General features: G+C 50.2%; 2 protein-coding genes across 5 annotated transcripts; both read right to left on the bottom strand.

Annotated features, from left to right (window-relative positions):
* Positions 1 to 724: 724 nt before the first annotated feature.
* Positions 725 to 1,735, bottom strand: LOC120699023 (translation initiation factor IF-2-like). Its single transcript, XM_039982870.1, has 2 exons — positions 1,119 to 1,735; positions 725 to 1,044 (listed from the first exon to the last, which is right to left on the bottom strand). The coding sequence occupies exon 1, from the start codon at positions 1,617 to 1,619 to the stop codon at positions 1,131 to 1,133; it is 489 nt and encodes a 162-aa protein (XP_039838804.1). The 5' UTR covers positions 1,620 to 1,735; the 3' UTR covers positions 725 to 1,044; positions 1,119 to 1,130.
* Positions 1,736 to 5,927: 4,192 nt separating this feature from the next.
* On the bottom strand, positions 5,928 to 20,399 carry LOC120699022 (LEAF RUST 10 DISEASE-RESISTANCE LOCUS RECEPTOR-LIKE PROTEIN KINASE-like 1.2). 4 transcript variants are annotated; one of them, XM_039982867.1, is made up of 4 exons: positions 19,449 to 20,399; positions 7,512 to 7,539; positions 7,162 to 7,433; positions 5,928 to 7,052 (listed from the first exon to the last, which is right to left on the bottom strand). In XM_039982867.1, exons 3-4 carry the CDS (start codon positions 7,397 to 7,399, stop codon positions 6,115 to 6,117), a joined length of 1,176 nt encoding a protein of 391 aa, XP_039838801.1. In that variant the 5' UTR covers positions 7,400 to 7,433; positions 7,512 to 7,539; positions 19,449 to 20,399; the 3' UTR covers positions 5,928 to 6,114. The 4 variants fall into 4 exon arrangements, with proteins under 4 accessions (XP_039838801.1, XP_039838802.1, XP_039838803.1 ...); XM_039982868.1 differs by having other exon boundaries at positions 7,162 to 7,539; positions 19,449 to 19,555; positions 19,656 to 19,797; XM_039982869.1 differs by lacking the exon at positions 19,449 to 20,399 and adding an exon at positions 7,710 to 8,682.
* Between the last annotated feature and the right edge of the window lie 778 nt (positions 20,400 to 21,177).

Here is a 21,177-nt window from a genome sequence, read left to right as displayed (position 1 = left end):
GCCAAGACATGCAAAAATTTAAAACACAGGTTGCTATGATCACATGGAAGGTGATGGTGCCAAGAAAATATATCAATCACCAGCTTTATTGTGTTAATATGATAGGGACTGAAGGTGGGATACAGATGACAATTTCTATAAACCTACCAATCACTAGCTGAATTATGTTCATATGAAACAGACAGATGAAAGAAAGTTCAGTGAGCTAAACCATATCACACGCAGACCAAACCCAGCAATGACACAAAAGAAGAGTTGCCAGGATGTCACCACTCACCACAACCACTAGATAGCTTTTCTATATTTGTGAAATATATTCTGGTGAAAGATGACTGCTTCTGACTGAAGATACATATTAGATATCTGTAATGTAGATGATTAGTGACCAGCCCTCCAAAAAACAACTTTGAACTAAGCTGTGGTGATGTCAAATGTTAATGTCTTCCATTTGTTAAAAAAATCTATCAAAACTTGATATCGTCCTAGCAGAGCACCAACTTGCACGGGCATTAGTACCACATACCTGACCATTCATTCAAGCCAAAAGATAACAATGTGGTACAGTTAGCAATTTATAACTGATTCGTAAGGTGTGTCGAAACTCAAACTCAAAGAATAAACAATAGAAATGATGAAGAAATATCATCTCCACAAACATGTCATAAAATTCTGGCTTTCCTATCAATGAAAACAAATCTCCAGGCTCAGTAACAAGTATGAAGAATAAACCATGGTGGCAATATCAAATTCCTGATTATTTCATTTAATTAGTAACAAAGAAAGGCACCACTACTATCCATTATAGCCACCACCCAACAGAACTGACAGATGAATCTACATAGTGAAGAAAGTGCGCGCACCACAAACAGTGTCATGAACTTGCATTGCATCCGCCGCCGAATAGCTTATGATATACACTCACAATCTCAAATCCACTTCCAATTAGTAGTCGAACAGATAGATAAACAGACAACATCTGGAGCATTACCTTCCAAAAAAAAGGAGGAAAAAAAACTAAATCGCAAACATTCCAAGAACTCCGGTTCCTTTCTTGGGGGGGGGGGGGGGGGGGGGGGGGGGGGGGGCTGCCACCGTCCAAGAAGGAGAGCCAGCCAGATAGCTATCAGAGGTTACCATCCGTGGTGGAAGATCTCGGAGCACTTGCCCTTGAACCACCGGAGCCCCCGCCGCAGCGACGCCTTCACCTTGCCCTCCACCGAGTAGGCCTTGTAGCTGGCCACCCTTCGACGCCGCTTCATCTCCGGGTCGCTGAGGCACCACATGCTGGCTCCGCCCCCTCCGCCTTTCCTGCCAGCGCCGCCTCCCCCCATGCGCCCCTCCTTCCACCCAGGCGGCGGGGGCAGCGCCAGCGTGTGTCCCGGCGGAGGTGGAAGGTGCGGCGGAGGCGCCGTGGTGTAGATCTCGATCCGCCGGTCGCCGCCGGGGCCGGCGCCAGGGAAAGCGTCGTCCTTGGCGAAGGCTGGGGAGAAGTAGCCGTTGTTAGAGTGCGGGGAGGCCGAGGAGGAGAAGTAGCCGTTGGCGTGCGTGAAGGCCGGGTCCGGCGCGGAGGACGGCGGCGAGCGGAGGTCGCCCCGGTAGGGACGGTGGTAGTCACCCATGGGCGGTGGTGGGAGGCGGAGGAGGGCGGAGAGGAGATGGGTAGGAAAGCACGGGAGATTCAGGCAACAGTGGTTCGGTTTTTGTTGGTGGCCGGTGGGACCCACCGGTGGAGAGTGAGAAGAGGGCAAAGACGGGAATTAAAGTAGAGCACGGGGTGGAAGAAAGGGATCTTTGCTTTACGGGCTTTGTTCGTAGGAATCGAATAGGCCCAAATACAATGGCTTGGAGAGTTTGGTGGATTGAACTCTCTATTGTTTTCAAACATTTTTTTTTTGTGCAACAAGATATTAGAAATCTCTAAATCTCTAAACTTGGACCAAGCCTGAGCACCTCATTGAACCACGTCAACAGTTTTTTTCATACCGTCCAATTTTGATCCAGCCATCTAAAATCGGCCGGGCATATAGCATCTGGCGTTTCCAGAACCGTCCCGAGCGTTGGCTCCCTCGACCGATCGACCCGTAGCCACTTCCGCGACTCGGTCACGCCCCCGCATAGCCACGCGATGGCCTGACGGGCTCGCCGGCGGCACTCGTCCAAGCGGCAGTTGTGGCTAGCAGTCCCAGCACCAAAGCTCCTCCAGTCCTCCATTGCGCGCTTCGAGGCGTGGCGGCTGCACGGCCCGTAGGACCCATCACTAGGACTACAACGACAAAGCTCCTTCACAAGAAAGAGTATGTGTTTAAATATGGACAATCTCAACATGCCACTGATCTCAAGTAGTACACTGAGATGTTTGCACTTTTATTCATAATAGCAGGTCAGTGTGGATTGAATTGTTCAGAAATGTCACTTTGATGCTGTATAGATACTCTCATCTCTTCTTGCCATTCAGTATAACGTGCATGTTAGCATGTATGTTGAAATAATCAGTGGTTCCTATTAAAGCATGTGTGGTAAAGGCATATATAGTAGTTCATAAAAAAATACTCTTGAAATGCTACAGCATATATCTGGTTGCTTTATCTCTTCTTGTTGCTGTTTGATAGGGGTGCAATTATTGCTGATGTTCACCATCACTCTTTGTTGTTGTTTGATACTGTACTTACGTTTGGCAGATAATCTCTCTAGTCTTTCTGTTTATAGTTCCCACTGTAAACTGTCTGTTTATAGTTCTCCACTTGTTTGTTGAAATGGCTAGTTTGATTGAAAATGATGACAAGGTGCACGTTACTGTCGAATTCTCCACTTGTTAGCAAAAAAGTAACGCAACAATTGTATTTACCATATGTGCTATATCATGTGCAGGTCTGCAATTAGAAGCTGAGACTGATGCAAAACTTGAGGTCGTGCGTAAACTATGGATTTGCTGGAAGCTACTTTTTTTTCCAGAATTGTGAGAGGTTTTGCTAGATTAACCAGCTGCTCGCCATTGGATGGTTGAAGGAGTTTACCGAGGCATCCAGCTCCACAAGGTCTGTAAGGTTCAGATGTGGCATCGACTGGTTTGCAATTGCGAGAGAGCAGCCGGAAAGATGAAGAGCCCTCAAAGAAGGAATCATGTTTATTACATGAGGCCAATCCCCTACTGTGCTGAGATTGACCCTGTTGAGGTTAAGATATTGTATGGAAGGAAGACGTGTTAACCGTGAGAGATCTGTTGAGCTTGCGGCTCCCATATCGGAAAGATCCAGAGACTGCAGGTTTGATAAGTTGCCAAGCTGAGGAGGCACGTCGCCATGAAAGTTTATGTAGGAGAGGTTAAGATACTTGAGGCTCTTCAGAGAACCCAAGAACTCAGGAAGACGACCAGTTGGCCCTGCTAGTTCCTTGTGGCTGAGATCAAGGTGCTTCAGATGTTTCAGAGCAAGCAAAGAAGGACTTATCTCACCAACCAAATATGCTTTAAATTTGGCGCAGCTAAGTCGAAGCTCGTGGACGTGGCCAGTCCGGTTGCTGCACCGGACGCCACTCCACCGGCGGCAGTTCGGCTCACCTTCTTGCCGCCAAGAGTTGAGGAGTCCTGTTTGATCGCTGGTGATGCCACGCTTGAATGTCAGCAGTGCGTCCCTCTCGTGCGGCAGACAGCTCGGGCTCCCAGTGGTGTTACCACCAGTGGATGGCTGGGACTGCTGCTGCTGTGCATGCGTCGCGAGGAAGAAGCAGCAGGTGATGACGAGCAGAACGAGCATGACTACAGCTGGGCGAAGCATGGTGGCAAACTGGCAACCGGCAACGGCCGACGATGTGACTATGTTCAACTGCCCGTGGGCATTGCTTTATTAAAAGGCATGGTAGCTAGAAGCACAGCAAGATCAGTTCTGGTGTGTTATTTAGGTCGTTGCGGCAGAATGTGGTTGGTTCAGCGCGTCGCCGGCCAGTCACGCAAGTGTTGAAGCAGTCAGTTCGTGAACGCGATAACAGATTGCCGGCCTGTCACCTCACACAAGAGCGCCATGTCGCACGAGATGAAGAGCCATGTTGCCAGCTTGTCGCTTATGTTAATCTCGGCACATATTTTTGTTTTCAAAGTTGTGGTAGGCCCTTTTCAAAACTAGTACAAATCTCAGAGCCCATATTCTATTGTCCTGGTACTTACAAACAAAATAAACATCTACGTTCACTCTAGTTGATATCTACTATCTTAGTATTTAGCTAACAAAAGAAGTTTTTGCGTTCGCTCTCAAGGTCTCAGAAATCTCATGTTAATAAAAAAGAAAATAAAATTATCCACCACTTCCATTACATAAAAATTAGTCAAAAATATCCATATATATATATATATTTATTTAAATTACCCACCACTACTATTTTGTACAAATTTAGCCTAAAACACACATAGCCCTATTTAAAAATCACCCACCACCACTATTGCATAAAAATTAGCCTAAAATACCTTAATACTATTAAAATAAAAAAATTAAGTAAAATATCTTATATCTTTGGTCCATCCCTTCCGTAATGAAAGAATTAACCAAAACATTCATGCTTTGTTAAAAAAACTATCTACATTTTCTATTAGGATGAAATTAACACAATACATTATAAAAGTATAAATATTAAATTTCCTTTAGCTAGGTAAAACTGACAAATTCTACCATTAATTAATTAAAAATAAAAATAATAGAAGTTATTTAATCAAAAGAAAAATAAAATAAAGATGTATATATGTAGAGAGTATATTTATATGAGATTGACCAACAGAGATAATAATCTTAACAAAGAAAAAGATTATGATAATAGGTCTGAAATATTTTTATCAATAATCTAACATAATGTGCGTCAAGAGGGCACCTATAAGAGAAAGATAAAAATTCAAAAAAAAAATAAGAATGCAAAAATAGATTATAAACATTTGAATTCTAGATAGCCGTACATATACGTGGGACCAAAAAAAAGGTCAAGCAGAACCCTACTCTAGCCCTAAGGGACACCCAAATCACCTCCCACAGCCCCCAACCCTGGTGGCTCTGCCCTCAGCCCCCATTTGGTGGGGCCATGGCCAACCACCTCCTACCTACCCCGCCGGCCACCCGCCTCCTTCCCGTGCATCTCCGCTCGCCACCACCTCGGTGCCACCGTCCGAGCTCCAGTGAGGCTCGCTGACCCATGCCGCCAATAGATCTGGTCCCGACGCAGTCGAATCTGTCATCGCTAGGCCAGTGGGGTTGCAGTCTGCTACGCCGCCATTCGCTACGCCGTCGGCCCCAAGCTGCATCGCCGGTCACGCTCCATGCTCGCCGCAGCTCGTCTTCCTCCATGCCCGCCGCTGCATCACGCCCTCCTCCTCGGCTGCCTCCGTGCCACCTCATCTTGTCCGCCTTCGCGACCGCTGCCACCGTAGCTCAACCTCCTCCGTGCCGCCACAGCTCATTGCCACCCATCATCGCCGCTGAACTAGCCCGGTCGTCGTCCTCTATGATTTTTTTTATTTTTGAATTTTTTTTCTTGAGAAAATGGATGGGAAAGAAAGGAATAGATCGAATTTAGAGGGACTCTGAGATGAGGGCCAACCCCAAAGGCCATATGTAGGTCGTGATTTGGAGGCTATTGCTGGAGTGATCTAACAAAAACAAACACCTCCATAGAATAACATTGAACAAGATGAGGTTGCAGCCAATCTAGTTGTGGTATTCACTTGCCATGACGGAGTATTTCGGGCATTAAAAAAATGCTAAAACTGAATTAGAGGACCTTACGTTCTAAACAGACTTGTCTGCTTTTGTGGATGTCAGCTGAAACCACGCCCAATAACTTTAGGATGTGGAAAGTCACACGAAGTTCCTTGTGTATGTCTGAACATGGAAATGCCGCAGAAAGATTCGAACCGTCGTATGCAAGACGATGTTCCATCTTACGCTCGTACAGAAACAGAATGCAAATCACTTAAAGCATCTTCAGTTGCATTAGTGCAGAGGGTCAGAGGAATCCTCCGATCATCCATACCAACAATCTGAGCAACCGTACCTATCAATCTAGCTCATGGCCCATGTTTAATAGAAGAGTGTGCACACAGGTCACTGAAAGAAAAGGAAACATTTCTCTGAATAAGCCTCAACTGCTGTTATGGGCCGTCGTGGACGGGCTTGTCCACGGGTACATGACGGTGTCCGGCGACCCGTCCCTGCTCTTCTTCATCAGCAGTCCCACGTCATCCTCAGCCTGCTCCATCCTCTGCAACTCTCTCAGCGCGTCCAGCACCTCCCTAATCGGCGGCCTCACGTCCTGCTCCGGCTGCAGGCACCGGAACGCCATCTCGGCCACGACGTCGACCGTCCATCCGTCCGTCGCGTACCCGAGCCGCGGGTCCACCAGCCGGTCGATCCCGTGGTCCTGGATCATGAGCACGGCCATGTTGGCCAGGTTCACGTCTGCGCCGGTGCGGTTCATGTCCACCGCCGGCTTGGACGAGATGAGCTCCACCAGCACCACGCCGAAGCTGTACACGTCGCTCTTGTCGGTGAGCTGGTACCGCTGGTGGTACATGGGGTCGAGGTACCCCGGCGTGCCCTGCGGCGCGGTGGACACGTGCGTGGCGTCGGCGGGGAACAGCCGGGACAGCCCGAAGTCGGCGACCTTCACGTGGAACCCTTCGTCCTGGAGGATGTTGTTGGTCTTGACGTCGCGGTGCACCACCTGCCGCGGCTCCACGGCGTGGAGGTAGTCCAGCGCGCTCGCCGTCTCGACGGCGATGCCGAGCCGCGTGGGCCACGGGAGCAGCGGCGGCGGCGGCGAGGACCCCGTGGCCGGTCCGGCGCCGGCGCGCGCGCCGTGGAGGTGGTCGGCGAGCGTGCCGTTGGGGACGAACTCGTAGACGAGGAGGAGGTCGCGGTCCCGGCTGCTCTGCTGCGAGGTGCAGCCGTAGAGCGTGACCAGGTTGGGGTGGCGCAGCCGCGACAGGATGTCCACCTCGTTCAGGAACTGCTCCACGCCCTTGTAGCTGTTATTGTACTGCAGCTTCACCGCCACCACGCTGCCGTCGCTCAGAATGCCTGCAATGGAATATGGATATGGACACCGCCATTTCTCTTACCTCTGAGCCAGCTGAACTCACCAACCATGGAACACTAGAGCTGAAGCTGAAAATTAGTGAACACGTGCCTTTGTAGACTGTCCCGAAGCCGCCGACGCCGAGCTCGCGGGCTTCGCTGAACCCGTCGGTCGCCTCGTCGAGCTCCTCGTAGCTGAAGATGTGCGTGCGCGGCGAGCCGGTCATGCTGAATTCTTTCCTAAGAGACGCTAGCGGCGTGCCGTCACGGATGAGGCCGTCCAGTGAGGCGGATCGTTTCTTCTTCCTTCGCTTGTGTAGTATGACGAAAATGGCGGCGCCCATCATCATCAGGAACAGAAGAAGAGCTGCTGCGATTCCTGCTTGTTACAGTTTGGTGTGAATGCAGGGTACCGAAGACAAGAATGCCAGGCTTTTTCGTTCTGATAATATGGCTGTCCTGCTTGCTTTGATTGTCAACCCTTTTGTGCCTGCATGTTCAATGTGGAAATTTTGGTTCAGTCAGAGATGAAAAAAAAAACAATTTGGCCGTATGTTAGTATTAGTAGAAAGGAAAAAGAAATGCACAAAAGTATCGTTGTGATCAGTAAAAAAAAGTCTTTAATCAGCCTAACAATGATCAGGAAAAAATGTTGCAGACCCGTTATTTTCTGGCAGATCAAGGTTAAAATGCACAGTACTTGTTTCTTCGACTTCCGTAAGGAAAACTTCAAATATACTGATCTTCTGCACTACTACTATATGGTTGTACTGAATGACAAGTAGGTCGTACTTTATTAGTCAATGGAAGATTAAAGCTAAGTTTTTGATAGGAACAGATATATAGTTTACAGAAGTAGGGACAGCATAGAAAGAACGATAGCAATGACAAAGAGGCCTCTACTGGAGTACTGGACAAGCAAGTAGACATTGAAGTATTGGACAGGACGAGATTACAGCCAACGAAACATGAAACATCAAGAGTTGAAGCATGGAAGAAGGAAGCAGCCAAAGTGTTCACAGATCACGACGGCAAATGTGTACCAAGAGTTGAAGCAGAGGATATTCTCTGTCCCTGGCCTTGCGAGAAGGTCACTTGGCAAGTTGGCAGAAAATATCTAATGACAACGAGCGGTAATCTATCCATGGAAGACTTGGGAAGACTTGGACAAAGGAACACTCAGCATCTTACTAATAGACCTGACTGAAGACTTTAGCTGGAAACCTCATCCATTCTTTACTGCCGGGGGAATAAGAACAGGTATCAATCCCCTTCAGATTAGTAACCCAGTTCCCTACTCTCGAAGGCATCATCTCTGTGGATTCACTAACTTCCACGCAAATCGATCAGGACTCCACCGTGCGTGTTAGTCAGGAAAACATCAAGCATATGGTTGGACCAAATCGTCAGCCGACAAAAGGTTGAACAGTCGTGCTTATCAGAAAAAGCATAGTGGGTTGTGGCTTGCTGCTGCTCTCCATTGACCAGCCAGTGGTCAGTAGCCACAGCTCACAGGGATTGGCTTCTGCTGCTACTTGAGAGCCGCTTGCATTGTTAAGGATTGCTAGAAAAAGCATAAATGCAGAACCATATTTGCCACTAGTTTTGAGAAACGAACAAATGAGGAACGAGAGTACTCTATCCTGCCTGTGATGAGTGAATTGTCAACCGTGCGGTGTGATCGTGCGCTTGGTCTTTGGATTGCAGGTACACGGGCGTCGAGGGTCGACGGGGAGCTGCCGTGGAGGTGCTGTAGCCGATGGACCGTGCGGTGGACGGCGGTGATGGGCAGCCGGGACCGGAGCTCGGACCGGGCGGCAGCTGTGGCGTCCACTCCTGGATCGAGGGCGCAAGCGACGACGGAAGGCGAGTTTCTTGGTTTGCGCCACAAAACCAAAGAGGCGGACGGCGGTTGAAGACGCCAAGCCGTGGAGGCACTGGCGTCGGTCTCGGGACTGACGGAGGCGACGGGCGTCGACGGCGTCTAGGGCCTCGCTGCGGGCGAGGAGGTGACGGGCGTCGGGCGGCGTCTAGGGCCGTCAGAAGGCCGAGGCGGGAACGGCGTCTAGGGCCACGGCGTGGAGGCGGGAATCTTCCCGCGCGATGAGTTTTGGCGGTTTTCTCAAAACCGGCCACTTACCCGGGTTTCGCGGACCCTCCAAAACCGCGGACCGGATCTTCGTCGATGTGGCGGCATCGCAGCAAAGACTTCGAGTCGAAGAAAGAAGCTCCGCCGTCGATCGAGGCTGTACAGCGGGGTGCTGCTGACCCGACCGGTCTGACCGGTCTGGCCGCAGCAGCCGGGTATAAATACCCCCCACCAGCCCGTGGCTGGTGGAGTCTCTTGAGCCTTTTGTTTTCTCTTCGTTTTTCCTTCTCCCTGCCCCTGCTCTAGGTTAGGGCCAAGGTCTCCAACGCAAAGGGAGGTTAGATTATAGCTAATCTCTTCGATTTAGAGGGTGGATGATGGTGTGGTCGGCTCTAGCCTTTGTATAGGTGAATTCCTCCGTGAATTATGAATGAAATTGTGTTGAGATTCACCCGTGTGTGCTAAGCTTTTCGTCCTCCCCTCCCCTTTGTGTTTTTGGACTTGATTTTTCCTCCTTTGAGGTGTTTTGTGTTTGGAGGAGTCAAGTTCTTCGATTCGTGGTTTGATGGACTCGTTGTGATGATTCTAATCTATCTAGCCTAGTGCAAAACCCGCAGGAATCGCGAGTTCTCACGGATTGAGATTTTTGGGTTCTTGAGAAAACCCCAATTCTCTTTGATCTTCCCTTAATTTCTCTCGATCTGTTAATTTTTTGGGAAAGTTCTTTTGGGGATATGTTCATGGGGTAGATGCAAAGCTTTCCTCTAAGTTTCGCTGGATTTGGACTTCGTTTGCTCGAGATTTGACATTTGGAGTTTTGTTGGCGGGCTGTCTGGGAGCGACCGATCTGACGGGTCTAGAGTTTGAATTCCCTACCCGACCAGTCTGACCGGTCTGTGCAACCGGTCTGACCGGTCTCTGCAGTCCAGTTCTGTGTTTCGACTCGCTTTGCTTTTGCGCTGCGACCTGGGTCTTCTGCTTCGAGATAGCTTGTCCATAGCTATTCTCGCTGATCTAGGTTCGAGGGCTTGCGGTGATTTTGGGACATAGGCCGACGTTTCAAATTTCGAAGAAATTTTGATCGGCTCCCATTCACCCCCTCTGGTCGCCAGTTTCGGTCCCTCAATTGGTATCAGAGCACAGTTGACATTTTCAGTACCTTAACCGGTTCGAAAACCACTTGGCGACCATTGCGAGTCTTGGTAAGATCCCGATGTTTTCCGGCAAGGACTATGCTTACTGGAAGGTTCGCATGAGAGCCTTCTTGCAGAGCATGGGAGCCGAGGTCTGGGAAATTACCACGAACCAGCTTTACGAGGTGCTGGCTATTCGGACCATGCCTCTTCAGGTCACCCAGCACGAGGCTAACGCCAAGGCCGTCAATGCCTTGTTCGCTGGTGTTTCTCGTGCGGAGTTCTCACACGTCCAGGGTTTTCAGGAAGCCCACAAAATTTGGACGTGCCTTGAGAACTACCACGAGGGTACACCTCAGGTGAAGGCCAGACTGTTCGAGACTCACCGGCGTGAGTACGAGAACTTCACACAGGAGCCGGGTGAGAGCATTGACTTGATGTTCAGTCGTTTTCAGTCGATTGTGAACAAAGTCAATGCTAACAGATCTGCTGGTGCCCTTGAGTACACAGAGTACGAGAAGGCTCTCAAGTTGCTCTACGCGCTTGACCGCTCTGTGTGGGATCTCAAGGTGAACACGATCATTGAGTCTGCAGGCTATGAGACTCTGACCGTGAACGAGTTTTTCAGCAAGCTCAAGGCCACGGAGGTCGATAACCAGACACGAGCCAAGCTCAATGGTGCCCCTCCTTCCAAGAGCATCGCTCTTGTGACTGGCCCAGGTGGTGGATCGAGCTCTAACGCTAACTCTGCTCTTGGCTTTTCTCTTGCCTCTCTGCCTTCTGTTTCAGATGAGCAGCTGGAGACGCTAGGCGACGACGACTTGTACCTCCTCAGCAGCAAGTTCCAGCGCGTCTACCACAACAGGCAGAGGAAGAAGAACCCCGGGTGCTATAACTGCGGCCATTTGAATCACTTCATCGCCGATTGCCCCAAGAAGTCCGGCTGTGGCCAGAACAACTCCTTCGACTACTACCGCCACCGCGACCGCGACGAGGGAGGCTCCAACAAGGAGCGTCGGCGCCACAAGCACCGCAGTCATGACCGGGGAGGACGCTTCGACAAGGAGTCGCTCAAGAAGCGCTTCCAGTACAAGGCCAAGAAGCGGGAGAAGGCCTTCCTGGCGCAACTCAGCGACCTCGACAAGAGCTCCGACACCGACCGCTCTTCTTCACCGACCTCTGACGACGACGACAAGAAGAAGAAGAAGAAGCGGGATAAGGAAGCCACCGGCTTCATCGGCCTTTGCTTGGCGGCTGGTCGGCGCAAGAGCTTCTGCACCATGGCGGGCGAAGCCGATGGTGCTCGTGCGTCTTCGGGTGGACATGCTACACCGACGCACTCCGGCTCTTCTCCTGGATCCGAGAGCGATTCAGAGGTAAACTCCACGATCGACCTGCTTGATACAGAGGTTAGGGAGTTGTACGCCGCTCTCGACAACCAGAAGAGGCTGCTTAAGAAAGCAGCTAGAGAGCGTAGAAAGCTTAGGGCTGAGCTGGCTTGTGCTAGGGAGAAATCTAGTGAGGATGAGTGCGCTGGCTGCATATCTCACATGAATGATCTTGTTGCTCTCCGTGCCAAGCATGATGAGAACGTCGCGAACTTAGATGTTGCTAAGACTTCGCTTTCTGACGTGTCTCACGAGCTAGCCAAGGCCAAGCATGAGCTTGAACTTGTCAAGGACGCTCCCATTGTTAGTGATGTGCTTGAATGCGATGAGTGTCCTATATTCAAGTCTGATCTAGCTTCTTTGCAGTTCAAGTTTGCTACTGTTGTTTATGAACTAGAGGAGCTTAGATCTAGGCCTGCTTTGCTTGGCGCTTGTAAGTTTTGTCCCACGCTTAGGTCGGAGCTAGAGGAGAAGAACGTTTTGATCAAGTCTTTTGGAAAGACTAAGGTCGTAGAGTCTAGCCCACTTATTGACTGTTCTGTTTGCCTTGGTTTGATCTCTGATTTGGATAATCTTGCGGTAGAGAAAACCAACTTGGAGAATGAGAACACATACCTTAGGGCGATTCTGAGTTGGGTTTCTAGCAGTGAGCCGCAGTTGGGCATGATGATTAAGTAGTTCAAGCGTGGTGATGGGTTTGGGGTCGGTTACACATACACAAAGTCAGACTTTGACAGGTTGTATGGTAAGATTGGCAAGGCTGCTGGAAACACTGCTAGCACGAGCACGCAGCCTTCGCTTGTTGACCCCGCGGATGGTGTGCTTAAAGAACCACCGAAAGCAACTCCGCAGAAGTAGGTTTGGGTTCCAAAGCCCAATGCGCTGAGGAATCCCCTCGACACGCTCCCTGCTGCCACAGCCCAGGTTGCCCAGAAGAAGAGGGCTGCTCCTCCCCGTCCGCAGGCTAGGCCTCCACCTCCCAAGCGTGAGGTGAGGTACCACTGCGAGTTCTGTGACATGGAAGGTCACCTGGAGGAGTTTTGCTTCAGGAGGAAGCGGGTTGTGAGGAGAGAGAGCAGGAGAGACGGAACACGGACATGTACTCTGCTCGGGTGCATGGTCCTTCTCGGCGTGGTGGTAGGCAAGATGCTAGGGCGCGCCGTGTAGGTGGAGGTCAGGGAGACGGTGGTGGTTACCGTGCTCCAGCGGGTGGTCGCTTTGCCGGTCGTGCTCCTGGTCGTTTTCAATACGGCTATGGACCACGGGACCGAGGCTTTGAAGGAGGTTTCGATGCTCCACGCTTTCCTCGCGGTGGTGTTCGTCAGTCACGCGGTAGACGGGACGGGGGATACGCTTTGCCTGGTTTTGCTAACCCTTCTTTAGAGCAAATGGCTCGACACTGGTTTGCTTCTCACTTTGCTAACCCCAGTGTTGAGACATTTGCTCACCCTTTGTCTCACTATTGATGTGCAGGTTGGAGGCTTGGAGAACAGGTGGATCATGGACTCCGGTTGTTCGCGCCGCATGACCGGAAATGACAAATGGTTCTCCAGCCTCACCCCGATGCGCTCAAAGGAGTACATTGTGTTCGGGGATAATGGAAGAGGAAAGGTACGTGAACTTGGCGCTGTTCGAGTTTCTGATCGCTTTACCCTGAGAGAAGTTGCTTTGGTTTCGAATCTTGGCTTTAATTTGATCTCTGTTTCGCAACTTCTTGATGAGGGGTTTGAAGTTCGCTTCAAGGAGGGCTGTTCGCGTGTTCTTGATTCCAGAGGAGATTTAGTTTGTCGGATTACACCTCGCGATCGGGTTCTCTTGGTTGAGTTCTCTGGAACTCCTCTTGGCCCTTCTCGTTGCTTGTTGGCTGGTCCTTCTTCTGATTTGTGGAAGTGGCATAGGAGACTTGGACATTTGAGCTTCGATTTGTTGTCGAGACTAAACTCACTTGGCCTGATCCGAGGATTGCCCAAATTGAAGTTTGAAAAGGACCTTGTTTGCCATCCGTGTCGCCACGGGAAGATGATTGCTACTTCACATCCACCTGTTAATCTGGTGATGACCGCTCACCCTGGAGAGTTGCTACATATGGACACAGTTGGTCCTTCTAGGGTGATGTCTGTTGGTGGGAAGTGGTACGTTCTTGTGATTGTGGACGACTTTTCTCGCTATTCTTGGGTCTTTTTCATGAGAACCAAGGATGAGGCTTTCGAGTTTGTTCGAGACTTGATCTTGAGGTTGAAAAACGAGTTACCCCAGGCCATGAGAGCGATCCACAGTGACAATGGCACAGAATTAAAAAACGCTCGTTTTGACGTCTTTTGCAGTGATCAAGGGCTTGAACACCAGTATTCTTCTCCCTACACTCCACAGCAGAATGGAGTTGTAGAGCGGAAGAATCGGACGCTGGTTGAGATGGCGAGGATGATGCTCGATGAGCATAGGACTCCTCGCAAATACTGGGCTGAGGCGGTTAACACCGCTTGTTACGTGTCCAACCGCATTTTCTTGCGTGCTTTGATGCACAGGACTTCTTATGAGCTGCGGTTTGGACGCCAGCCCCGTGTTGACCATCTCAGAGTTTTCGATTGCCGGTGCTTTGTGCTGAAAGATGGAAATCTTGATAAGTTAGAGTCTCGTTCGTCTGACGGCATTTTTCTCGGTTATGCTTCTCACTCTAGAGTGTACCGTGTGCTAATTATTGATACTAACATCGTCAGAGAGACTTATGAAGTCACGTTCGACGAGACTGCACCGTGCAATTATTCTGTCTTTGAAGTTGCAGGAGATGATGAGCTGGGCACCTCCATCTTTGAAGATGATGAGGAAGAAACTGCGGAGGGCGAGGCTGAGGCTACCACGCGTGCTGTGGACCCAGTTGCCTCCGCCACGAGCTCAGACGATGATGACGGCCCCGATCCGACTATGTCTATTTCACGGGGGCTGATCGAGGAGGTGACTCAGGCTTCGCCAGCTGCACTTGAGAAGGCACCAGCTTTGGTTGAGGAGGAGGCGACTTCGACACGGGAAGCACCGCGGCACATTCAGCGTCGCCATCCACCTCAACAGATGCTAGGGGATCTCAACAAGCGAGTCACCAGGTCCAAGGTAACAAGTATCACTGGCTTTGCTCATTCAGCGTTTGTTGTCTCTTTTGAGCCCAAAGATATTGGACACTCTCTTTCTGATTCTAATTGGGTCAATGTCATGCATGAGGAACTTGAAAATTTTGAAAGAAACCAAGTTTGGGTCTTAGTCGAGCCTCCACCTGCTTGTGATCCCATCGGAATAAGTGGGTTTTCAAAAACAAGCAGGGTGACGATGGGTTGGTTGTTCGAAATAAGGCTCGTCTTGTTGCCCAGGGGTTTTGCCAAAAAGAGGGTATTGATTTTGAGGAGACTTTTGCCCCTGTTGCTTGTTTGGAAGCTATTCGTATCTTTCTTGCATTTGCTGCTTCCAAGGGTTTTAAAGTTTTCCAAATGGATGTTAAATCTGCCTTCTTGAATGGTTTTATCGACGAAGAGGTTTATGTGAAGCAACCCCCTGGTTTCGAAAATCCCAAGTTTCCAAACCGTGTTTATAAACTTCAAAAAGCTCTTTACGGTTTGAAACATGCACCTAGAGCTTGGTATGATAGATTGAAAACCTTTTTGCTGGCTCAGGGCTTTAAAATGGGATGTGTTGATAAAACTTTGTTCCTCATGCGATCTGACACTGATTTTCTATTAGTTCAGATATACGTGGATGATATTATCTTTGGTGGCTCTTCTCACGCTCTTGTCTCCAAGTTTTTTGAGCAGATGTCCAGGGAGTTCGAGATGAGCATGATGGGTGAGCTGCAGTTCTTCCTCGGGCTGCAGATCAAGCAAACTCCCCAGGGCACTTTTGTCCATCAAGCCAAGTACACTAGAGACTTGCTGCGGAAGTTCGACATGAGTGACTTATCTCCTCAGACGACTCCGATCAGTACATCTACGGCGCTTGATGAGGACTTGGACGGCGAGGCGGTGGACCAGAAGGAGTACAGGAGCATGATCGGCTCTCTCCTGTACCTGACGGCGACGCGACCGAACATCCAGTTTGGCGTCTGCCTCTGCGCGCGATATCAGTCTTCGCCGCGCACCTCCCACAGGTAGGTGGTGAAACACATCTTCAGGTATCTTAAATTCACCCCTGAATTTGGTCTTTGGTATTCTGCGGATTCTTCTCTGGTTTTGGTGGGCTTTTCTGATAACAATTTCGGTGGGTGTCGGTTGGATCGCAAGTCAACATCCGGCACTTGTCAATTTCTCGGTACATCTTTGGTGTCTTGGTCCTCTTGCAAGCAGGCTAGTGTAGCGCTTTCTTCCACAGAAGCTGAGTATGTTGCCGCTGCTAGCTGCTGCTCCCGGATACTTTGGATAAAACAAACCTTGCAGGATTATGGATTGAGTTTTGATAGGGTTCCCATCTTTGTAGACAACATGTCAGCCATTAGCATTGCAAAGAACCCTGTCCTACACTCCAGAACCAAACACATAGATATCCGGTTCCATTTCCTGCGAGATAACCATGAGAGAGGCCACATAGACTTGGTCCATGTTCCTTCAGAGAGGTAAACCGCAGATATTCTCACCAAACTGCTTGAGCAGGACACATTTGCTCGCTTGCGAGGGGAGCTTGGGGTTTGTTACCCCTTTTGATTGCTGACTTTTCTTTGGTTAGCTTTGTAGATTTTATTTGCTTCTCTTTGTTTTCTAGGTTTGGTAGTTGCATTATGCATATGCATTGTACATGTTTGCATTTTGCATTGTCTCACTTGCACTAGCATTCTTGTATACATTGCTATGATCTTCTAGTGCCTGCTAGTGTGAGTTGATAAACTTGATCATGTATAACTTGCTCCATTGTGTATATGACATCATCTGAGTTAAGCTATTTTGATTTGATAATCTGAAAACATGATCACCCTGTCTTGGCTACTAGCATGTTAGGGCGTGTTGATATGCTTTCCTATCTTATTCATGCTAGTATAGCCTTTCGTTCAGCAATTTATACTTGAAATGATATAAATCTGATAAAATTGCTTGAACTGTTCTTGAAATGGATTGAAAAGATTCAGGTGGGATTGCTTGTCGCACTGATCGAGCTTTCAGGACGGCTCACTTTGCACATGTGAGAACCCGGGCAAGGTTGTGCATGACTGAAATGAGTGCCTTAAGCTTTTGATTGTCTCTTGGCATAGGCTTGGCCTCATTGCTAAGTAAAGCATGACAAGCTTTAAACCCCTGGCATTAAGAATTGCTTGATATAAATTTGGTTGAAAAATGAATATGTGCAACATGCTTTGGCTGGTTTGGCTCACCTGTATGAGTATGAGTAGCACTGCTTTCCTTTCCCTACTTGTTAGTGCTAGATCATGGGTGATGCTTTTATTTCTCCTAAACTGAACTTGCCTAGCTCTAGACTGATTTGATATACCCTGTTGAGCTAGATGCAGGTCTTGTTTATGGATGCACACGTGCTTATGACTAGATGTTGCTCATATCATTGTATCCCTGAATGCTTTCACTTACACCTCCTGCATTGCATTCATTGCATAGAATCTGTTCAGGGGGAGTTTCAGCTTCAGGGGGAGCATTATGTCTTTTTCGACTTGATGTGTGCATGTGCCAACAAGGGGAAGAATTTTGGGAGAAGTGATCGAATAAGGGGGAGACTTGTTTGATTTTTGAAACACTTGTTGTGCATAGGGCTTTGAGAGTGCATCATTTTGGGAGAGTTGCACTTGTGAGAGGGAAAAACTTTGCTTGGGGAGTTTCTGCTTTGGTTTTGGCTCCTGGTTTCCTTGTTTTCCCTCTGCTTCTTGCATGACTGCGTCGAGTGTTACCTCTGTCTTTGAGGAGTCATGTTTTGGCTTTTGATCGATTGCGTCAAGCCGTTGCCCTTGTCTTAGGGAATCGATCTGTGCTTGAGTAAGTGACTATTCTTGACTTTCAGAGCTTTTCTGTAACTTGCTTGAGTTCTTCGCTTTCTTGTTTCTCTTTTTATCACTTCTCTGTTTTCAGGTGGTGTGTTGACAATGCACTCATCAAGGGGGAGATTGAGGAACGAGAGTACTCTATCCTGCCTGTGATGAGTGAATTGTCAACCGTGTGGTGTGATTGTGCGCTTGGTCTTTGGATTGCAGGTACACGGGCGTCGAGTGTTGACAGGGAGCTGCCGTGGAGGTGCTGTGGCCGATGGACCGTGCGGTGGACGGCGGTGAAGGGCAACCGGGACCGGAGCTCGGACCGGGTGGCAGCTGTGGCGTCCACTCCTGGATTGAGGGCGCAAGCGGCGACGGAAGGCAGGTTTCTTAGTTTGCGCCACAAAACCAAGGAGGCGGACGGCGGTTGAAGACGCCAAGTCGTGGAGGCACGGGCGTCGGTCTCGGGACTGACGGAGGCGACGGGCGTCGACAGCGTCTAGGGCCTCGCTGCGGGCGAGGAGGTGACGGGCGTCGGGCGGCGTCTAGGGCCGTCAGAAGGCCGAGGCGGGAACGGCGTCTAGGGCCACGGCGTGGAGGCGGGAATCTTCCCGCGCGAGGAGTTTTGGCGGTTTTCTCAAAACCGGCCACCTACCCGGGTTTCGCGGACCCTCCAAAACCGCGGACCGGATCTTCGTCGACGTGGCGGAATCACAGCAAAGACTTCGAGTCGAAGAAAGAAGCTCCGCCGTCGATCGAGGCTGTACAGCGGGGTGCTGCTGAACCGACCGGTCTGGCCGCAGCAGCCGGGTATAAATACCCCCCACCAGCCCGTGGCTGGTGGAGGCTCTTGAGCCTTTTGTTTTCTCTTCGTTTTTCCTTCTCCCTGCCCCTGCTCTAGGTTAGGGCCAAGGTCTCCAACGCAAAGGGATGATGGTGTGGTCGGCTCTAGCCTTTGTATAGGTGAATTCCTCCGTGAATTATGAATGAAATTGTGTTGAGATTCACCCGTGTGTGCTGAGCTTTTCGTCCTCCCCTTCCCTTTGTGTTTTTGGACTTGATTTTTCCTCCTTTGAGGTGTTTTGTGTTTGGAGGAGTCAAGTTCTTCGATTCGTGGTTTGATGGACTCGTTGTGACGATTCTAATCTATCTAGCCTAGTGCCAAACCCGCAGGAATCGTGAGTTCTCACGGATTGAGATTTTTGGGTTCTTGAGAAAACCTCAATTCTCTTTGATCTTCCCTTAATTTCTCTCGATCTGTTAATCTTTTGGGAAAGATCTTTTGGGGATATGTTCATGGGGTAGATGCGAAGCTTTCCTCCAAGTTTCGTTGGATTTGGACTTCGTTTGCTCAAGATTTGACATTTGGAGCTTTGTTGGCGGGCTGTCTGGGAACGACCGGTCTGACCGGTCTGAGTAACCGGTCTGACCGGTCTGGAGTTTGAATTCCCAGCCCGACCGGTCTGTGCAACCGGTCTGACCGGTCTCTACAGTCCAGTTCTGCGTTTCGACTCGCTTTGCTTCCGCGCTGCGGCCTGGGTCTTCTGCTTCGAGATAGCTTGTCCATAGCTATTCTCGCTGACCTAGGTTCGAAGGCTTGTGGTGATTTTGGGACATAGGCCGACGTTTCAAATTTCGAAGAAATTTTGATCGGCTCCCATTCACCCCCCTCTGGTCGCCAGTTTCGGTCCCTCAACAAAATACATATTTCGCCACTTGAATGAGGAAGTGGTTCAAAATTCCTAGAATAAGAACTGAGCATTTCAAAATTCAAATTGTGGCGGCTAGAGATATAGACAAGTCAAAGGGAAACACCAATGGACGAAACTTGAGGCTACGTCTTACTGGTTGTTTTAATCTTCTCTGGCGTCAAATGCAACTTCAATTTTGTAGACGAACAAGACTAGCTGTTTCAGTTCGTTTGTTTCAAAGGCATCGATCGTGTGTCTCCTCTGGGCATCTCATGTTTACTCAAAAAATCATAAGAACGGGACAAAGAGCAGGCACTAGCTAGATGAAAAATTACACTATGTGGTAACACGGGTTGCTTACCACTAGTAGTTGAGGACGATTCGGGACAGAGCCGCCCGTCGCGACAGATGCACTGGAACGTAAGCTCAACGAATCTGCACTCCCCACCGCGCTCCGGGCATTCATCGCAGTCTCGCTTCGGCGGCCGCTCCAAGAGGAACCCTTCCTTGATCAGTGTCTCGTAGCGATCACGAGGGGGTCCAGTTCCGCCGTCGACATCGATACCGCGCACAGGCACGCTCAAGATGCTGCAGTTCTTGGTACTCGTCAACGGCTCGCGGTCGCCGGAGATGCTCTAAGCTCCCATGGTGTGGTTGGGGCATGCCCCCGCCGGCAGCTTTAGGTTCCCAGGAACCTCGCAATTGTAGATGAAGGTGAGGTTCCTGTTTGTGGTACTGATGTTGAGCGGCAAGAGGGCGAGGCTGGAAGACACGTTGAAGTCCGGCCGGGACCTTGCATTGCATCTGTCATCATCGGCGAAGGTGGACTCGACGGCCACCACCAGGGAGCTGTTGTCGTAGAATATATGGAGGACGTGGTACAGGCGGTCCCTGAATGTCCTGCTGAAATACGTGCGGTTGGCGTCGCACGTCAGTTGGAAGGCCGGGAAGCCGCAGTGGAGCGGCTGCTTGCCGGTGAGCGAGAACGGGACCGGTAGGTGATGCTCAGGTTCCCGCATCTCTCCGGCGCGCAGCTCGTGTTGCCGCCGGGCGCGCTGGTGTCGTGTCGGCGAAGGCTATAGCGAAGGGCGGCAAGGAGAAGGGGAGCAGCAGCAGCAGGACGGCGGCGGGACGCATCGGCAGAAACAGAGAGTTGTAGGTGGTGGGCTCTTGTTTGCGTCTGCGCGGGTGTGGACTGCTTGTGGAGGGTTGTGAAAAGGGAGGTCCTCCCTTCGGTCACGGTCAGATACTTGGACCGCAATCTGTCCCCTGGTTCTGTCTCTGCCGTCTTGATATGATGGAGCTTTGGATCGTTATGGACCGTTCGACATTGCAACGGTCCCAACCACGGAGCATCGATCGAGTTCCACTGAAGGTTCCACGAAACTCACAGACTGTGCTCTGCTCTGCTAGTGGACTATTATGCTTGCTACAGATGGCATCTGCTTTTTTTGCCAAAACATACCACCATGTTGCGTTGCATCCAGCTACTACAGGCCGGCCCACAGCGAAGACTTGGACGACTCCGGCGTCCAGTCGTCTACGCTCCGTGCCTCCCTGCAGTCTTCCTTCCCTCACCGAAGCTGCCTGCTGGATGGATCGGAGTCGGAGTCGCCGGGGTCAGCAGCCACGGACGATCAACCACGCAACCAGGACCCGGATTTTGCTCCCCGGTTAGTTGTTCACCGGACAAACAAACAGCAAAGGCAGAACGAAAACCAAGCACACGCACGCAAGGCTGCGGTCTTGATTATTCTTTGCATCGCCGTCCCCATCGGCGCTCTTCCGGGAGAGCGACGGCGTCGCGGCACGGCGCGCCGTTGTTGGCCTTTTCTTTTCCACACCACACGCTCGCCTGCCTCGTCGTCTCCAGGCGCTCACCG

Source organism: Panicum virgatum, chromosome 3K (assembly GCF_016808335.1).
Source record: "Panicum virgatum strain AP13 chromosome 3K, P.virgatum_v5, whole genome shotgun sequence".
Taxonomy (NCBI): domain Eukaryota; kingdom Viridiplantae; phylum Streptophyta; class Magnoliopsida; order Poales; family Poaceae; genus Panicum; species Panicum virgatum.
This window is presented reverse-complemented; position numbering and strand designations above follow the sequence as displayed.

Excerpts from the sequence above, each read along its gene's own strand:
- LOC120699022 (XM_039982867.1), bottom strand. The coding sequence starts at position 7,399 with ATGATGATGGGCGCCGCCATTTTCGTCATACTACACAAGCGAAGGAAG. Across the intron at positions 7,053-7,161 it reads CTTCGGGACAGTCTACAAAG|GCATTCTGAGCGACGGCAGC; the intron begins GCACGTGTTCAC and ends ATTCCATTGCAG.
- LOC120699023 (XM_039982870.1), bottom strand. The coding sequence starts at position 1,619 with ATGGGTGACTACCACCGTCCCTACCGGGGCGACCTCCGCTCGCCGCCG.